Source organism: Sceloporus undulatus, chromosome 1, assembly GCF_019175285.1.
Source record: "Sceloporus undulatus isolate JIND9_A2432 ecotype Alabama chromosome 1, SceUnd_v1.1, whole genome shotgun sequence".
Taxonomy (NCBI): domain Eukaryota; kingdom Metazoa; phylum Chordata; class Lepidosauria; order Squamata; family Phrynosomatidae; genus Sceloporus; species Sceloporus undulatus.
In genome coordinates this window covers 39,638,879-39,659,600 of record NC_056522.1, presented here as the reverse complement: position 1 = coordinate 39,659,600, position 20,722 = coordinate 39,638,879, and the positions used below count along the sequence as shown (strand labels likewise).

The 20,722-nt window shown below is 40.7% G+C and overlaps 2 protein-coding genes across 8 annotated transcripts in view; one reads left to right on the top strand and one right to left on the bottom strand.

Moving 5' to 3' along the window:
* Positions 1–7,230, bottom strand: part of SPATA17 (spermatogenesis associated 17) — a 147,076-nt gene extending 139,846 nt beyond the window's left edge. The window contains exons 1-2 of one of the 2 annotated variants that reach the window (XM_042478795.1): positions 6,920–7,230; positions 1,239–1,328 (exon numbers count right to left, since the gene is read on the bottom strand). In XM_042478795.1, coding sequence (XP_042334729.1) covers positions 1,239–1,328; positions 6,920–7,086 — 257 coding nt within the window. In that variant the 5' untranslated portion in view covers positions 7,087–7,230. The remainder of the gene's footprint in view (positions 1–1,238; positions 1,329–6,919) is intronic. The other variant, XM_042478802.1, reaches the window with a different exon arrangement.
* A 99-nt stretch (positions 7,231–7,329) lies between these two features.
* GPATCH2 (G-patch domain containing 2) overlaps positions 7,330–20,722 on the top strand; it is a 171,007-nt gene continuing 157,614 nt past the window's right edge. For 2 of the 6 annotated variants that reach the window (XM_042478776.1, XM_042478761.1), the window contains exons 1-2: positions 7,330–7,543; positions 15,117–15,833. In XM_042478776.1, coding sequence (XP_042334710.1) covers positions 7,485–7,543; positions 15,117–15,833 — 776 coding nt within the window. In that variant the 5' untranslated portion in view covers positions 7,330–7,484. The remainder of the gene's footprint in view (positions 7,544–15,116; positions 15,834–20,722) is intronic. The other 4 variants (XR_006104974.1, XM_042478745.1, XM_042478753.1 and 1 more) reach the window with 3 other exon arrangements.

Here is a 20,722-nt window from a genome sequence, read left to right as displayed (position 1 = left end):
GGAGTTTTGATGATGCTTAAGCCAGTTTTCCTAGCAAAAATAGCCTGCTGCTGGAAGAACCTTCTTCCAGCAGATGATTTCAAAGGGAGAGAAGAATGCTGGAGCTGATCCGCACCCCCCCCCCCCACCATTCCCTTTTTCTTTTGTGTCGTGTCTTTAGATTGTAAGCCTGAGGGCAGGAAACCGTCTATTATCCCCTCTGTTGTAAGCCGCCCAGATTCCCAGTGATTGGGCGGCATATAAATAAATCCTATTATTATTATTATTATTTGTTGACAGAGTAGTGTCAGCATAACCACTCTGCTGGCTAAGATCTCCTTGCAGAATAGCCTTCCTGCAAAAAAGAGAAGGGCTGGAGCAAGGGAAGAGATGACTTGCAAGTCCAAGCCACGCCAAGCCCAGGGACACGGCCACAAATGCATCACAATGTTAGGCCAATGTTAGCTGATGAGGAATTTTCTCCTAAGAGCAAAGATAGGCAAAGGCCAGCTCCCTTTGTACTAAATTCAAATTCCTCAGTTTTACATGTATCATCTTCATCTTGGTCTAACATTGGCTGACTTTGTGGGTTGTCCATGGGCTGGAGGTAAGTTGGATCTGGACTAACTTAGGTTCTCCCTTATCTTGCCACTTTTCCACCACTTTTTAAAGCTTCTCTGCTACTAGAGCTTAGCTAGTAGTGTTTCTGCCAGCAGATCACTCTTACATATTTCTGAGCTCAACTGGTAGAAAACATTTTCTGTTGGCAGGTGCTTCGTCCTAAATCTTTACAGGCAATGCATCTTTGAGTTAGGATTGCACTGAATGGGCATAAATGGTTTTACCAAGAAATAAATATGTCTGAAGTCAGTACAGTGGACCCTCCACATTCACTGAGGTTAGGGGCACAGGATGCCCATGAAAATGGGAAAATAGCAAATAAAGAACACAGATTTTTTTAACTGAGAGATTACCTCTCTAAGAATCTCTAGGTCTTCCAGGAAAGCTCTATGGTCAACATCTGGTGTAAATTGACCACAGAATTGCATTGGAGGACCTACAAATGCCTAGGGAAATATTCTCTCTAGGAATCTCTAGGTCCTCCAGCATGACGTTTGACAGAAGGTGACCACAGAGTTGCACTGGGGGACTTATAGATTCCTAGAGAGAACATATTAATTAAATCCATGAATAATCAAATCCGCAAAAATCAAAGCTGCAAATGTGGAGGGCTGTAACTATGTCTTTGATCTTATTACCTTATGTAAGCCCGGACTTTGCATCCTCTAAACCAACTCTGAATTTTTACAGCAGCATCATATTCTGTCTTTCTGTATTCATCTACAGACCTGAAAATGCATGAAATCATTTTCAAAACATGTACTTTGGTCATTATATTTAAGAGAATTAACAATAAACACATATTATTTTCTTCAAATATATTCATTCTCTTCAATTAAGTCTACAAAAATAAGCTTACTTTGCAATAATTGAGGAATACTTCTATTCTTTATATTTCCCCCTTTATCAAGGAGCTCTGACTGGTCTCAAAAGCATAAAACAATCTAGCAAGGACAGCTGATGCTTTCTAAAGATCGTTTACAGAATACCAACCCACCACAACTTTTACATAAAACCAATCAGAAAGAAAATGTATCATTGGGGGATTGAGAGTGCAAGAAATGAAAACCAACATAACTGCCAAAATATTTGCAGCATGTGTAGAGTACATAAGTGAAGCTCCCTATGACCATCAACACTTCAGGAATATGGCTTCTGATAAAATTTACTATGTGGGATTGTAATCAAGCCCAATATAATAATATGACCACTAAGAAAGAGAGCATATTAAGTTGGGAACTGAGCAGAAGACTGTAAGTATAGCATCCTCAAATCTTTGAGGAAAGCTCTTAATGTTTTTCAACACTTATTTCATGGATCACCTATTTCTCTCCAGATTTAACTGTCATAATTTCAAAATACACTAATTACTTCCCATCACCATTTGAAAGACAATGCTATGACTAGTTTTATTTTCCCTTGGATGACAAAGCACTGAATACAGCTTTATAATATTTACTTTATTTTAAAATATACAAGCTAAAAATCAGTTGAGATGAACAGGTATTCATTCTCTTGCATTTTGCACCAAAGAGCCTCTGCTAGTCAAAGGAGACAATACTCGGCTAAGTAGACATTTAGGCCTGTTACAGACAGCCAAAATAAAGCTGCTTCGAGTCACAGTGGAGGATCAATGATTGTCTGCGTCTAAGATTCCAGAAGTCGCACCAAAGCCACGCTCCTGGACGTGCTTTGGTGCGACTTCTGACTCTTAGGACTCATGCATCATTGAAACACCAGACCTGTGACTCGAAGCAGCTTTATTTTGGCTGTCTGTAACAGGCCTTAGTTTGAACTTATGTGAAAGAACTTCCTGCGTACCTTTATTTCATTTCCAGCTACTTCATAGTAGTCTCTGTTTTCAAGTCACCTGTCAACTTATGGCAACACTATGAATTTCATAGGGTTTTCTTAGGGAAAGGAATGCTCAGAGTGTTTTTGCCAGTTCCTTCCTGTGAAATATACCACTGGGTATTTGTTGACAGTCTCCCATCCAAGTAATAACCCTAACTTCCAAGATCAGAAGGAATCTGGTGCCTTTAGGATATTTAGGCTTGACATAGATCTCTACCCTCCCACCCCCATCTCCAGACTGCTGTTTCTCAGAGTGTGGTCTGTTTAGGATGTAATGCTAACCCATAATTTAGTGACAAGGGCCATTCACAGTAATCAAAGAACAAACTCACAATATATTTCAAATCCATTTCCATGTGACATATGCTCCTCTGACCAGTCAAAAGAGAAGGGCCACAATAATAAATCCCTTTTATTGCTATCAGAGAGAGAAGCAACATTATCTCTATGGAAATGTCACCATGAATTAGACAACTTAGACAACTAAATCATTCAGGTAGACTTTATACACAGGGGCTTCTGATGAGACCTCTTCAGAACAGATTATAATATACAGTTGGCCCTCCGTTTTTGCAGGGGATCCATTCTGTACCCCCACACAAACAGAGGCTTTTGCATATTCAAGCCTCATAGGCTTGAATGGGGCATGCCACTGGGTGCATGCACCACTGAAAACAGCGGAGGTCACCCCTTCACGGGTAATCGAGGGCACAGATCCGAGATCCGTGAATTAGAGGGGTGCCTGTAATCAACTTTCTTTTTTGCCTGTAATTGTTTGTCTTTCATATTACAGTTCTATTTGTCCCTGAAATAAAAGATCATTTAAAAAAAAAGAGGGGGGGGAATCCTCACTACCTTTGGCTTGTTATGCTCATTGTTTCACCACAAAGTTCTAGTCTACTGTATTCAGAAGTCTCCCTTCTGCTTGAACTCAGGACACAGAAAACAGGAACACCACATGCTATATACTTTGGAATAAAGGCATCTTACTAGCATCAAAAAGCTGCCATGGACAGCAGTAAAAGTGGAATAATAGTGCTGTAACAGTGAGAGCCAACATTGTGAATGGTTTGAGTGTTGGACTACAACTCTGGAGATCAGGATTCGATTCCTCCTCAGAACTGAAACTCACAAAACCATATAACCCATTGGGTGATCTTGGGGAAGTGACATGCTCTCAGCTTCAGAAGAAGGCATTGGCAAACCTCCTCTGAATAAATCTTGACAAGAAAACTCTGTGATAATGCCTTAGGGCAGCAATAATTCGTAAACTACTTTAATGAACACAGTGTCAGTATAGTGCTGTACCTAGAAAAGGCTTCAGGATAGGGTAAGGCACCACACCTGCTCTCCTGTCTGCTGAGTTAATAGAGTGTAAACTACTTTTGCTCTTGGAACTCAGCAGCAATTTAAGAAAGGTGAAGAAAAGGAAAAGCGGGGGCTGGGGGTGGCTGAGGGACGGAGGGAGAAAAACTGGGACATTTTAAAAGCAGCATTAAAAGTAGAAAACAATTTATCAGAACTGTCCCTACCAAATCAGGATAGTTGGAATATGTGTTTTCCTACATATCTGTAGTGTGCAATGTGTTTTTTCCCATAATAAGCATCCCTCAAAGGCCTCCCTTGCCAGTGAGAGAATGCCCCCCCCCCCCAGTAATACCTGGTGCCAGAAGGCCTTTCAGTTTGGGCACTCAGTCCCTAAAAGGTTCACCATCATTGTTCTAGATGGTACATACCACGCTAGCTCAGTCTCTAAGTTCTGTTACAGAACTTTACTACTAAGTATGGATAGCACTATATACATGACAACCAACCCACTATCCAACAATAGCCCACACTGTTCATAGGGAGCTTAGGAACAACTTAGAGAGCTGGGGATGTATAGATTGAAGAAAAGAAGTTTAAGAGGTGATATGATAGCCCTGTTTAAATATTTGAAGGGATGTCCTATTGAGGAGGGAGCTAGCTTGTTTTTTGCTGCTCCAGAGACTAGGACCCGGAGCAATGGATGCAAGCTACAGGAAAAGAGATTCCACCTGAACATTAGGAGGAACTTCCTGATAGTAAGGGCTGTTTGACAGTGGAACACATTCCCTTGGAGTGTAGTGGAATCTTCTTCCTAGAGGTCTTTAAACAGAGGCTGGATGGCCATCTGTTGGGGATGCTTTGATTGAGAGTTCCTGCATGGCAGGGGGTTGGATTGGATGGCCCTTGCGGTCTCTTCCAACTCTATGATTCATATTTAAGCACACTGTTCATGGCATGTTCTTCCCACACAGGTGCCTGCACTTGTCCAAGTGGTGTGACCACACTCCACCATGGTGCAATCTTTCCAGATGTTGTGTCATCCAGCTGCTTCAGCCACCTGTCATATTCTGTCCTAAGAAATTCTTAATAAAGTGGGCCCTCTGTTTACATGGGGGATCCGTTCTAGAACAACCCCCCCACATATGGGAAAAACTGCAGGACCTCAAGTCCTGTTGATTTCAATGGTGGCACACTCCCGTGCTATTTTCTTCCCCCAGGCTTGCCATCTGTGTGAGCTCAAGTCCACGTACGGCAAGCAAGCGTATGAGGCGGGCAGACTGTAACAGATCCACACACACACTGACCCTTTTCCATGCCAATGCCCCACCTTCCATTGCCCTCAATTCCATCCCACCAACTTTGCCAATGGGAGGTGTTACCCATCCTCCCTCTTTGCATGATCCCCCACCAATCTTTAGTCTGTAGTGTTACATATGATGAGTCTATTAATCCAAATGTTTTCCCCCATTTTTCTCTAATGGTCTTACTTCTGATAGTACTTCTATTCCAGCTATTGCAACCTTCTGTGAATGTTACCATGCTAAGTTCCCAATGCTAGGGAGCTGAAACGAAAGACATATTGCTCCAAATCCAGTGCTGCCTTTCCATGGGGGATGGAGACTGCTCTCAGGGGGGCAACTACACTGTATAAATAATGCAGTTTGACACCACTTTCACTGCCATGACTCCATCCTACAGACTCCTAAGATTTATAGTTTTGTGCGGCACCAGCACTCTTGAGCAGAGAAGGTGAAAGTCTTTGTACAAACCCCAGGATTCCATAGAATGGAGCTACAGCACTTAAAGCAATGTCAAACTGCATTATTTCTACAGTGTAGATGTATCCTTAGTTATATTTTTTGCTGTTGCAATTAAAGACAAGAAAATCATTATTGGTATTATTATTATTATTATTGGTATGAAGTTATTTCCTAGCTGGTTAAGCTTGATGTGAATCAGGTCATCATGGGTGCATTTACACTGTAGAAATCGTGCGGTTTGACACCACTCTAACTACCATGGCTGAATACTATGCAACGTTGGATTTTGTTGTTTTGTGAGACATTTAGCTTTCTCTGTCGGAGAGCTCTGGTGAGACAACAACAAACCTCAAAAATCCTGGGATTGGTAGTAATAGCTTTGTGAGGTGCCAGCAGTCTTTCCTCTCTAAAGACATTGGTCCAAAACACACTACAGAAATAATCCAAGCTGAGATTGCTATGAGTGCTCTGGCTCAGTACTAGGGAATCATAGGAAGTGTAGTTTATTGTGCAACCAATAGTTGCAATTTGGGTTGTTAATGAAAGAAATGAATCTTGGAGCCATTATTTTTCCCCCTTTAAATATTTAAAAAAAACATTTAAATAAATAATATAATATAATATAATAAATATATTATTTATATTTTATAATATACAGTATTTATATTATAGATATATTATAATTATATTAATTAGAATTAATTAATTACTAATATAAATATTATGAATAACACAATAATTAATATGATAATAAATATATTATTTATATTTATAATATAATTTATATTAAGATATATTAAAATTATATTAATTATAATTAATTACTAATATAAATATTATGAACAACACAATAATTAATATGATAATAAATGTATTATTTATATTTATAATATAATTTATATTAAGATATATTAAAATTATATTAATTATAATTAATTACTAATATAAATATTATAAATAATACAATAATATGATAATAAATATAATAAATAAATATAACTGTATATTTTATATATAATTTTATTTTATATATTATAATTTATATAATAATATATTATAATTATGTTAATTATAATTAATAATATAAATAATAAATATAATAGATAATGTTAAATACCAATAAAATAAATAAATTTTATTTAAATAAAAAAATAAAATTTAAACGTTTTAAGGTCTATAAATCCCACGAATCCTGGGAATTGTATCTTACTGTGGCACCAGAGCTCTCTCTCTCTCTCAATAAATCTCCCAGGATTCCCTAGCATTGAGCCAAGCAAGGCAGTTAACTGGATGATTCCTGCAGTGTGTCTTCTTGGACCAACTGCAGCTTCCAGGAGGAAGGAGACTGAGCCCTTAAACCGGTATCAAAGTGCATTATTCCTAGGCTGGAGCGTTACCTGTTCCTTCGGAAGCCCTCCTCCTTCAGCCCAGGGAGCCTCTCTTGCAGCCTGGCCAAAGTCACCATCCTCCTCTTTTGTCCCCCCTTGGCTTCCCCCCTCCCTCCCCGAAAAAGGAAAAAAAAAGGGGGCCGGTGTACACGCCGTCGCCATGGCAACCGGACCATACCAAGTGATCCCTAATCCGGGGGGGGGGCCTGAAAGACAAAATGAAATAGAAATAAAAATAAGTACTCCATTCTCCTCAGACCAGAAGCACGTTTAGACTGAAAATGGGAAGGGAATGGGGAAAGGGGGAAAGGACGAGGCAGCCCCTCGCGGACTTCGTTTTATTATTGGGAGGCTCCGAGGGAAAGAATGGTCGGGCCCAACTTCCTCCTGCCGTCGTCGAGGGCCGCTTCCGGGGTCCACAGTCATCATGAGGGACTGAGAGGGAGACGCGCGCAGAGACAGAGAGAGAGAGAGAGAGGAGCTCCGGAGGCGTCCCTCGTCGTCGCCATTTCCCGAGTTTCTAGCGAGCGGCTCCCGCCTCCTGAGGGAGCGGCCGACGGAGGGCGTTGGGTACATGTTCCGGGGGGCCGAGCCCGCCCCGAGCAGACCTCCGTCCACCGGGAAGAAGAGCTGGTGAGGGACTGCAGCAGGAGCAGGAGGAGGACCATTTATTTATATGTGCCCTTTAAGGGATTCTTGAAGACTACAACTCCCAGAATCCCAGGCGATTGTCCAGCACGGCTGAGGCTTCTGGGAGCTGTAGTCCAAGAGCCTCTTAAAGGGCACGGATTGGGGACCACAGATTTATGATGATGTTGTTGTTTGAGATATCTCCAAGAGTCCCTATCTTCCCCTGCCTTGCCAGATCCTGCAAGGCCTTGCCCGTAATTCCCCTATTGAGCCGATCCCTTTGGTTTGTGGCCTCCCTCTCTTTCTTCTCCCCTCCACCTTTCCTGGCATCATTGCCTTTCCTTTCTAGTGATCCATGGCCTCTCATGATGTGGCCAAAGTACGATAGTCTCAACCTGATCCTCTTGGCTTCCAAGGAGAGAGAGCCCTGGTCCGGTCTGTTCAAGAACCCATTTGTTTGTCTTCTTGGCTGTCCATGGGATCCTAAGCACTCTGCACACTCATGTATAAGTATAGAAATTTCGGTCCAAAAAATTCACCCCCCAGAAAACATCCCTGAGTCAACTTACTGTATCTGAACTCTTATTGAAAAGAAGGAACCATCCGCTGGTGAAAAGCAAGAGTACAGTCTGCCCTGGAAGCGCTATCTATTCCCTCATCCATCCAGCCTTTTAAAGAGTGAGCACAACGAGTTATGTCTGCTGGGTTTTTGTAAATCCTTTGACATTGTTTTGCTTTGCTTTATCCTTCACATCCTTTGCTATATCCCCTTAAATTTTACCCTCGACTTATCCATGGGTCATAGCAAAAGCCATAATTTTGGCTCCAAAACTTGCCCTCGATTTATATATGAGGTCGACTTACAGCACCACATTTCAGACGGGTTGATTTTCTTTCTGTCTGCTTCATTCTCTGTCCAGCCCTCACATCATCTGTACATGGTAATCAGGAATACAATGGCCAGAACGATTCTGGCTTTAGTGCTCAGTTGTATGTCTTTGCTCTTCAGTATCTTTTCCAGTTCCTTCATAGCTGCCCTTCCCATTCCTAGCCTTCTTCTTATTTCGTGACTGCAGTCTCCATTCTGGTCAATGTTTGATCCTAGATATGGTCAATGTTTGATCCTCGTTGTCTAGATTGAATTCATGTATTTCTTCTGTGGTCATTATTCTTGTTTACTTCGTGTTCGGCATCAGACCTGCCTTTGCACTTTAATCTTCGAACCTGGCTCATGGCGGCCCTGTGGATGAGACACATACATACACTGAGGAAAGAGCAGATGCGGTGCTCAAAACGGCATAAACAGCATCCTCCTTGGCAATTAAGGCTGCTTCAGCTGTTATCGATATTCTCGTAAAATCATGTCAAGACAAGGCCTTATGTGGGCTAAAGATCTTGTATCTGTGAGGTCCCTCATAATAAACAGGTGAACGTAAAATCATGTCGAGACGATCTACAAGCCACTCAAAGTGGCTGCTTTCTCAGCTGATGCCAGGCTAGATGTAATACAGTTTGGCAACAGGCCACAGGCATCCTCTATAATGGTCAGGAGGCAGGTTTTAAATAAAAAGAGAAACAAACAAACCCGCTGGCATGTGGACACCTGATCAAAACATAATTTGATTAGTGACAAACTCTTTGAAAAATCGCTGGATCCAGTATTGGCAGAGATTAATGATAAGGGGAAAGCATTTGCTTTTTTCACATAAAAGAGGAAAAGAGATCCCTTCATCAGGGACAGTCCTCCTTTCTTCCCCATAGAAATCATTGACTGCTAGATTTGGAAGAGACCTCAAGGGCCATCCAGTCCAACCCCCTGCCATGCAGGAACTCACAATCAAAGCACCCCCTTTGACAGATGGCCATCCAGCCTCTGTTTAAAGACCTCCAAAAAAGAAGACCCCACCACTCTCCCAGGGAGTGAGTTTTACTGTTGAGCAGCTCTTACTGTGAGGAAGTTGGAAGGACTCAATCAGGGAGATCATAAAGTAGGTTGATGTCTGAGTAGTGAGCTTGGATATAAGCTGAAACCATCATGAATACAAACCAAAGATTCAGCTGCCGGGTTTAAACCATGGCATGAAATTATATCCATGCAATTGTACTTTGGCACCTCACAAGAAGGAATGGAAAAGACATTAATACTGGGAATGGTGCAGGGAAGTAGAATGAGAGGAAAGCCACATACTAGATAGCTAGACTCAATCAGGGAGGTTACAAGTACCACTGAGTCAGAATCCTGCACTTGGAAGAGACCACAAGGGCCATCCTGTCCAACCCCATTCTGCCATGCAGGAACTTACAATCAAAGCACCCCCTTTGACAGATTGCCATCCAGCATCTATTTAAAGACCTTCAAAGAAGGAGACTCCACCACTCTCTAAGGGAGTGTATTCCACTGTTGAACAGCTCTTACTGTCTGGAAGTTCCTGCTAATGTTGAGGAGATTGTATCCTAGGGTTGGGAGACATCTCTGTCAGAGAGCTCTAATTCCATGATAAACTACAATTCCCAGGATTCCCTAGCACTGAGCCAGGACAGTTAAAGTGGTCTCAGACTGTATTATTTCTGCAGTGTGTTTTGGATCTTAGACACAAAGTGGGCTCCACAGGCAGTTCTGGAAGCCAATTTTTCCAGAGCTAAATAAGAAAAAGAAACAAAACAAAATTAGAAGGGTCTAGAAGTATACTTCTGGTATTATGTACTTTTGTCATGTTGAACATTGCAAGGGTGTCTCGCAACCTATTTAAAAAGTAAATTGCTGCTCTGGGAGGCTTGCAATTTAATTCTCTCTCTCTTTGTTTTACACCAGACGAAAGGCATTCTGGCTGAGCTGGGGGTAGGACAGGAGCTGCAGAACTTGTGTTGCCTGTATGTGGCCCCAGAGCACTTTTGGGACTCTTATATAAAGCTATAGGAGCCTTGTTTGTCCTTGCATTCGACTGTCCAAGTAGGAGGAGATTTAAGGCACTATGTATGGTCTTAAGCATTTCTAGATAGGTGGACACATTTAATATTATTATCAGGGTGGTGTTTGTGAATCAGATGATTGTTGGGAACCAGGAGTACTGCTATTGTTACACAGCTAGGTTTCCACAGAAATCTTGATCTATGAAGTTCTGGCCTAGCATGAATACCTAACAGGAGGCAGTCAGAAGCAGTTAAAGTGAATTAGCAGTGTTTTAAGAGTGTAGTGCGATAATCTACTAAGTGAAGCCTTTGTACCTGTGATTGTGAATCCCAGACAGCATTTGTTTTGTCACATAAAATACTTAGCCTCAAAAGTCAATTAATTCTGAGCTCCAAAACACACAACAGAAATAATCCAGTTTAAGACCTCTTTAACTGCCCTGGCTCAATGCTAGGGAATTCTGGGAATTGTAGTTTTGTGAGACATTTAGCCTTCACTGTCTTCCTCTCTTTCTACTGCCTTCTACTTGCTCCATCATCATTGTCTTTTTTAAATGAGTCATGCCTTTTCATGAGTACAACAGCCTCAGTTTAGTCATCCTGGCCTCCAGACTTCCAATAGGCTTGATCTGTTGTAAGACCCATTCGTTGGTCTTTTTGACCATCCATGGAATCCTTAGTAGTTAGCACCCTTCTCCAGCACTAGATCTCAAGTGATATCAGACCCTAAACAGCAATATGGCATATAATTAATTCACATTAGTACTTGCCCTGTTTTGTATGCATCAAGTGTCTTACACTAAAACAAAAACCAAAACCTGTTATTACATGAGAGAGACAAAATGTGACTGTCCAGATATTGTTGGACTGTAACTGCCATTACTCGAAAAATCAGTGGTGAGGAATGCTACAGGTTATGATCCAAAAGCTTCTAGAAGGCTGTATTTCAACCACTTGTGTTACCTACATGTACAAGCAATACTAGAACAAAAGAAATATGGCTCCCCCTGTAAGAACAGGGACCTTTAAGGTAGCTGCTATTGAAATCAGGGACTTAATTACAATGACAACTTTGCATTTCTTGTCTGCAAATATTTTAACATGTTTTTCTTCACATATATGTTTATTTTGCCATGTGTTCTTCTGTTATACTTAACACTGTTTCATACTTCAGAACTGCAGACCTGCTCTGTCTGCCCACAGCTGCACAAAGATTGCACCATTCGGATGTTCTGCTGTAGTTGTAGTTAATAGTTTATTTCTGCAAAAGATTAGGGTCATCTAGATCAATGCTTCTTAAGCTATCTGATTTAAGAGACCAGCAGTTATTTTTGTATTTCACTGTGTCATTCATTGGTACCAAATTTGTGTCCATTGGCTGCAGTTGTTTCTTTCTTTCTTTCTTTCCGGGAAACTCGAGGGGCTGGCTACCAGTGGCTCAGGGATTGGCATCAGTCCAGCGACTACCACTTTGAGTAAAACTGATTTACCTGATGGTCATTCTTTGTGGTTGCTGCCAAAAGACTTTTCTCCAGTCAAGCAACCTGAATAGAGAATAAAATTTAAATATCATCTGTCTTAATGACTAGATCATTTCCTTGCCTGAGCCAATGATCTTACTGGAACTATGGAATCATAGAATCATAGAGTTGGAAGAGACCACAAGGACCATCCAGTCCAACCCCCTGCCATGCAGGAAATCTAAATCAAAGCATCCCCGACAGATGTCCATCCAGCCTCTGTTTAAAGACCTCTAAGGAAGGAGACTCCATTACACTTCGACTGAGTTTTTTTCCACTGTCAAACAGCCCTTACTGTCAGGAAGTTCCTCCTAATGTTGAGGTAGAATCTCTTTTCCTGGAGCTTGCATCCATTGCTCTGGGTCCTTGTTTCTGGAGCAGCAGAAAACAAACTTATTCCCTCCTCAATATGACATCCATTCAAGTTAGCATATTTATGTGTTTATCCATTTGTTAAGAGGAATGTATACAGAAATACTCAAATATTACTTCTTGTTTCATAGATCATCTACATGAGAAGTGGTAGCTATTATAGGCAGGAAATAAATGATTTTGGTTTTTCAAGTCTGCCGTTATCAACAACATTCTGCGTGCAGGTGAAATGGAGGATAGTATAACAAAATGATCATCTCTTCTTTCCATTTCTGTTTTGAATATTTTTTTTATGTTCTTTTCTCTGTATAAGTTCATAAGCAACATATGAGCATCTTATTGCTTGAATCAAACTGGAAATACTCTCTAAAGTGCTAGAGGAGTTTTTGTTGTTAGTAGAAGGGTGGTTAATCAGTATAAGAAATTCTACAATTAATCACTGTACTAAATTGATAGCTTTCCAGTTAAATATATAATTATTTGGAACAAAAATTTACTACATCGTTGTAAACACATTTTAATTAGGTTTGCTTTGAAATCATGAAGCATGAAAAGAATAATCTTGTGGTGGCTGGATGTTTACACATTTTTTGCATTACTTACTAGCAACTTATTATCTCTGATACAGCCGGTCCTTCTTATACACTGTTTTTTATACACAGATTCAAGCATCCACGGTTTGAAAATATTAAAAAAAAGTATAAATTTCAGATACCAAACCTTGATTTTCCATTTTTTTAATGAGGGACACCATTTTGCTATGTCATTATATTTAATGGGACTTGAGCATACACGGATTTTGTTATCCATAGGGGATCTTGGAACCAAACCCCAACATATAACAAGGATCCAGTTTATTACCATTCCTTCCCTGAGTCCTCTTTACATGCCTGGTAATTAGGTCTCTGATGTCTTTATTACCAGGTTTGTAGAAGGTAAAATCAAATAGATTCTACAGTTGTTGTTATTGTGTGTCCGCAAGTCAACCCTGTGCCCCTGAGGTGAACCTGTCACAGGGTTTTCTTGGTAAGATTTGTTTAAGGAAGAGTTGTTTGCCTTCCTCTGAGGCTGAGAGAGATGTCACTGATGGTGAACCTTTTAGGAACTGAATGCCCAAAGTAAAAGGCTTTCCGGCACCGGGGGCGGGATATATGGGGGGAGGGACTTATGGGGCTGGACTTCCAGCCTCCATGGGTGGGAATTCTTCACCCCCCACTCCCTGACTAAGTAAGCCTTCCGGAGACAGGTGGAGGGCGGGGGGGGGGGGAGGCAAGGGGGGAAGAAGAGGAACAGGTGCATGCGTCTTCCCCTGCCCTCCACATTCCCTGAAAAATGGCCTTGTGTGCCATCTGTGGCACACATTCCATAGATTCGCCACCATGGACCAGGTGCTGCATGATGGGGTGAGCTCCTGTCATTAGTCCCAGCTTCTGCCAACCTAGCAGTTCAAAAATATGCAGATGCAAGTAGATAAATAAGTACCACTTCTGAATGGGAAGGTAACAGCATTCGGTGGAGTCATGCTAGCCACATGACCGCCAGAGCAGACAATGGTGGCTCTTCAGCTTAGAAATGGAGATGAGCACTGTCCCCTATAGTTAGTTACAACTGGACAGTCATGTCAAGAGAGTACCTCTACCTTTTTCCAGAGTTGTAGTCTGACGTTGAAACCACTACACAACACCGATTCATCTTCTACAATAGCTCTGTACAAAAGGAAATAATCTACTTTCACTACTCTTAACATACAGTACAAATATCACTTGGAGGCGGGGGCAGGATCTTGTATCAGTTTGTGACCTGAGGAAAGCAAGAAGCTGTTGTTTTTGTTGTTGTTAATTGCATTGAAGTCATCTTTGATTTAGGGTCAAACACTATAAATGAGAGATCTCCAAGATGCCTTATCATCTACAGTGCTATTCAGTTCCTGCAGACTCAGGGTTGTGACTTCCTTGATTGAGTCTATCTACATATAATGTCTTTCATTTTACTAAGTATTTTGTCTTTTCTAATAAATCATGTTGTATCATGTACAGTAGCCTCAATTTGGTCATTTTGGCTTCTATGGAATATTTGGACTTGATTTGTTCTAGGACCTATTTATTGTTCATTTTGGCAGTCCATAGCATCTGCAGAACTCTTCTCCAGCATCACATTTCAAATGAGTTGTTTCTTTTTCCTGTCAGCTTTTTTAAGTGGTTGAAGTCTCTTATACTGCTATTGACTTTTCTGATGCCTGGGATGGCATTGTGAAAGAGAAAGTAGAAAGGAAATATTATGCCACAGCTTCCAAAGCCTATGATAAAGTCTCTCAGGAAATAGAATGCTACTTACGTACAATAGGATGCTACTTACCTACATTCAATATGCAGGATAGATAATTCAGAGTAAGTAAGTGGTGTTTTCATTGTGTTTGGGCTTTTTGTAGGAGCAGCATTGCATTAACAATTTCACAAAATGGTTAGCAGTGAGAGGGAAAAGATATTTAGTGGCAATCTAGGATGAGGAGATGTGTGACACACTGATGATGAATCCTATATTTGATTCTTTAATGTCCATAGTGGTGTGGGAGGGAAGGCTTACGGTATTTGTGGATGTTTTTTGGTTGTTAGTTTGATTGATTGATTCTTTGTTTTTGCTGATAGAGCTTTAGAGTAAGAAAAATTAGAAATCCTGAAGCACTGGGATGCCTAATGATAATAGCAACTATTGAGATTTTCAACTTAATTTCATTAAATTATTTGTAATTGGATTTCTGTCTTTCCTAATTACAGGCATTTCAGTAAGACTATGGAGGAGCTAGTTCATGATCTTGTCTCAGCATTAGAAGAAAGTTCAGAACAAGCAAGAGGAGGATTTGCAGATACAGGAGATCATTCTCGTAGTGTCTCTTGCCTTCTAAAACGCCAAGCCCGAAAGCGAAGGGGAAGGAAACGACGTTCATTTAACACCCATCATCCCTGGGAGACTGGTCACTGTTTAAGTGAAGGTTCTGATTCCAGCCTTGAGGAATCAAACAAGGATTATAGAGACAACCATGCTAATAATAAAAAAGACCATAGTGACTCTGATGACCAGTTGTTGGTTGCAAAACGCAGGCCAACTTTGAATTTAAATAATCTCAGGGGCAAAAGGCTTCTATGGCATGAACCTGATCTAGCAGTCGACAATTTGGGAAATAGGACTCTGCGTAGACGACGAAAGGTGAAACGAATGGCAATTGATTTACCTTCAGAAATTGCAAATACATTAATGTTACCTCAACAGCAGGACAATATTAAGGATCAAGAAATGGACAATGACAACAGATCTTCTCAACATCAAGAACTATCAAAGAGCAAAGTTAAAAAAAGGAAACTAGCAGCAAGTAAGCAGGGACCAGAAATTTTGGATGAAGGTGTTGTCATAGAGAATGATGAAATCAACCAGGCAAGCAAGGATAAAATGGAGTATGAGGAGCAAAAGGGCTCAGATGAAAACATGAGTGACAGGTCACTTTTATTCTTTCTTTTAAATCCAAGTTTTTTTCTTACCTTTTGTTAAATATTTGTGCTAATGTGTTAAATTTGTGCCTCTGTAGTTAAAGATTCAAATATAGTGATAGTGTACAAAAGAGACAACAAAAGTGTGCCTTTAAAAAAAAACCTGCATTGACACATTTTCATTGTTTTGTGTTAAGGCATCTAAAATCCAAATTCTGATTGCAAAATAATACTGATTTCAGTGGCCCAGATCTAATGCTGTACTTCAGTATTCAACTCCAGCAGAATCAGGACTCCTTCCTATCCCCTTCCACTACAGCAATGTGGCACCCCAAACCTACAGTAGGGGTTCTCCCAGTTTTCCAGAGCAGTTTTCCAGGGTACACTATAGGCTGAAGGAGATCAGATTGCTGATTTTGATGGATACAGTCAGATCCAAAAGTACACCACTGTATCCTGACCAAAATATTTATTTTCTTTCTACCCTCGAGAGGCCACTTGTAGTTTATCTCAAAATTTATACTGTATTTTCTGACGTATAAGACAACTGGACGTACAAGATGACCCCCAACTTTTCCAGTTAAAATATAGAGTTTGGATATACTCACCGTATAAGACTACCCCTCTTCCAACACCCACCAAATAAAAATTAAAAAACATCAGATTTGATTTCAATGTGGTAATTTTAATGCAAATGCTTATGACATGCAAGTACTTAGCAGGAAAACTGTTGTATACAAAGCCTGCTTGGATTGGTCAGCTCTCCCAGCCTACCCAGCCCTTCCTGTCTCCAAGGCTATCAGAGCAGTAGTGCAAACACGGCTCTTTTTTCCATACCCCGGGCGTCCTGGATGCCTGCAGCTTGCTCTGCCCTTCACTTACACCTTCCCAGTGAGCCGCCTCCTCACCTCATCATCAGGACAGCATTAAGTCACTTCTTTCCACGAATCCTGGTGAGTGTATTTTCTTCTACTGTACTTGTACAGCACCACCCTTGCTGGTTTCATGTGGTTGCCGCATATGGCGGGGATGCAGCTGCAGCCATTTTTGAGCACCCCCCACCATATGCGATCTCCAGTCTGGCTCAGAAGTTCCAGCATCTGCCCTATAAGATGACACCCGGCATATAAGATGACCCCTGACTTTTGAGAAGATTTTCCTGGGTTAAAAAGTAGTTTTATATGCCAGAAAATACAGTAGGTATTTCTAAAGTCACAGACATTGTAATCCTACATAGATTAACTGTGAATTCAGCAGTACATACAGTGGGCCCTCCATAGTTGCTGAGGTTAGAGGCCCAGGACCCCTGTGAAAGTGGGGGGAAATGTGAATTAAAGACCCACTATTACCCCCCCCCCCAAAGAACAGCTCTCTATGAATCTCTAGGTCCTCCAGTGCAACTTTATGGTCGACACCTGCCGGAGGTTAACCATAGAATCACACTGGAGGACCTACAAGTGCCTACAGAGGTGTTTTGTCTAGGAATCTCTACATCCTTGAGTGTGACTCTGTGGCCAACTTCCAGCACAGTCATACTGGAGGACCTAGAGAGAACATATTAATCAAATCTGCAAATAAAATCCACAAAAGTCAAAGCCGCAGATGTGGAGGACTGACTGTGCTCTCAACCACATATGTATAAGAAGGCATCCGCATAGTCTGCAAGATACATTGTATCATATATACTGATATATAAGTTAAATTCATGTATAAGTCAAGGGCAAGTTTGGGAGCCGAAATTATGGATTTTGCTATGACCCTTGGATAATTTGAGAGTAAAGATTAGGAGCATGTAACAAATGAATCTTTTCTTCCCCTTTGAAAAATACAGAGGGAACATACTTAGAGAAAAGAAGGGGTTGTTATTATTGTGTGCCTTGAAATTGTTTCTGACTTAAGGAGACCCTAAGGTGACCCTTTCACAGGGGTTACTTTACAAGAATTGTTCAGAGAGGATTTGCCTTCTGAGGCTGAGAGAGTGTGACTTGCCCAAGGTCACCCAGTGGGTTTACATGGCCAAGCAGGGATTTGAAATACTGTATTTTCTGGCATATAAGACTACTTTTTAACCCAGGAAAATCTTCTCAAAAGTCAGGGATCGTCTTATACGCCGGGTGTCATCTTATAGGGCAGGTGCTGAAATTTCTGAGCCAGACTGAAGAATCTGCAGTCGCCGCATATGGTGCGGGGAGCTCAAAAAAGGCTGCGGCCACATCCCCACCATATGCGACGATTGTATGAAAGCAGCTACCGCTGTGTTAATCTTGGAGACAGGGAGGGCTGAGCAGGCAGGGAGAGCTGAACAATTCAAGCAGGCTTTGTATACAACAAGCTTTCCTACTAAGTACCTGCATGTCATTTGAATTAAAATTACCATATTGAAATCAAATCTGATTTTTTAAAATTTTTATCATAGAATCATAGAGTTGGAAGAGACTGCACGGGCAATCCAGTCCAACCCCCTGCCATGCAGGAAATCCAAATCAAAGCATCCCCAACAGATGGTCATCCAGCCTCTGCTTAAAGACCTCCAAGGAAGGAGAATCCACTACACTCCAAGGGAGTGTGTTGCACTGTCGAACAGCCCTTACTGTCAGGAAGTTCTTCCTAATGTTGAGGTGGAATCTCTTTTCCTGTAGCTTGCATCCATTGTTCCGGGTCCTGTTCTCTGGAGCAGCAGAAAAAAAGCTTGCTCCCTCCTCAATATGACATCCTTTCAAATATTTAAACAGGGCTATCATATCACCTCTTAACCTTCTCTTCTCCAGGCTAAACATCCCCAGCTCCCTGAGTCGTTCCTCTTAGGGCAAGGTTTCCAGACCTTTCACCATTTTAGTCGCTATCCTTTGGACACGGTCCAGTTTCTCAATGTCCTTTTTTAATTGTGGTGCCCAGAACTGGACACAATATTCCAGGTGGGGCCTGACTAGAGCAGAATACAGTGGCACAATTACTTCTCTTGATCTAGACATTATACTTTTATTGATTCAGCCTAAAATTCCATTGGCCTTTTTAGCTGCCGCATCACACTGTTGACTCATGTTCAACTTATGGTCTACTTGGACTCCTAGATCCCTTTCACATGTACTTTCATTCAGCCATGTGTCTCCCATCCTATATCTTTTCATTTCATTTTTCTGCCCTAAGTGCAGTACCTTACATTTCTCTGTGTTGAATTTCATTTTGTTAGCTTTGGCCCAGCTTTCTAGTCTATCCAGATCATTTTGAATGTTGATCCTGTCCTCTGGAGTATTAGCTATTCCTCCTAATTTGGTGTCATCTGCAAATTTGATAAGTATGCTCCCAATTCTGTCATCCAGGTCATTGATAAAGATGTTGAATAACACTTTTATTTGGTGTGCGTTGGAAGAGGGGTAGTCTTATATGGTTAGTATATCCCAAACACTATATTTTAACTGGAAAAGTTGGGGGTCGTCTTATATGCCCAGTCGTCTTATACGCTGGAAAATACAGTAAATATTAAAAGACATGAAATTGTTAACAACTTAACATTTTCCCAGATTTTCACTGGAATAGATAGTCATAGAATTCTTTTGCACATAGTATAGCTAAAGGATTATTAATTGAGTATTTGGGATTGTTAAAACTGAAATTATAAAGAGGATATGTAGGCCTAATTTCAGCCCTTTGTCCTGTTCATATAAATTTACTGTCACAGTGGCTAGAAGAATAATAGTTGAGTGCTAGAGCATTTTGGTTCTTTGGAACATCTGAAGTTTCTTTGTTTTGTATTTTTTCTAAAAAATATCTTTCAAGTGACTTTCACAAACACATCATTTGTTAGATACAGCTGTGATGATTAAAGAAAATGTATCTGACTGTCAAGAGCCTTACGACCATGAAATCTAAACATGGGAAAGTGAGAATGCATACCCACATGTCCCTGGAAGTATCCCCCTTCAGGTTATTTGGCTATTAAAATGCATTAATTAATTTTAGTGAGTCCAGTTGTTTGAAGCATGCTGCACCCTTTTGTCATTGTCAAATGGCTGTCTTTCCTAAATTTGCAATTAATTTAGACCTAAACTGAATTGCTAGTCCCAACTAGAGTATACTCGTTGAATCCCTTGAAACTTGATAAGTGAGTATTTGTGTAAGTTCTATTGATTCAGCAGGGCTACTCTGTTTGGAGCTTATCATTAGATTTGGTTCAAATCTGTAAGTAAGTGGTACAAAGCTGTATGTAAGAGGTACAAAGGTATTAAATGGCTGTTTGTGCTGACCCCTTCATGGTGGCTATAGAGATGCACCATGCCAGGAAGCATGTATAGCTGTCCCAACGATTGTGTCTTCACCCAGATGAAATGAGCACAGTGTGTTGTATTCTGACAGATGCATAATTTTTGCTAAAAAGGTTCCTCTAGATCAAATTAAGGGGTTATTACAATCCATGCTAACTGTGAATTTTTGCTAGTGGGAAATAAATTAGCTTCATTTCAGGCTATTGTAGTGGAATATAATTCAAGTATACTGGAATAAATAGACACAATGCATTTTAAATAGTGCCATGTATGCTTTCGAGATTAAATCACAAAACCAATAAATACTTCCCTTCAGACCAGTTATATTTTAGTATTCTAATAAACACAGAAAAAGAGTAAATGTGTGCGAAAAACTCTAGCTCCCTATGAATGTGGTTTTGTTACAAGATTAAGGGCTGCCTCAAATACTACATACTGAAGATGTTTGAGCACCATCTTCACAGCCATTTATCACTCTGTTACTTTATACAGCTAAATCCATGTGACTCACAATTATCTATACTTGTGCATGAAACATTTTTATTACATGTACAGTTAAAACATTTGGATGATGTAGATGAAACAGTAACATGTAGTGCAATCCTCGGAAGTTAAAAGGTAGCTAACTGTAACCTG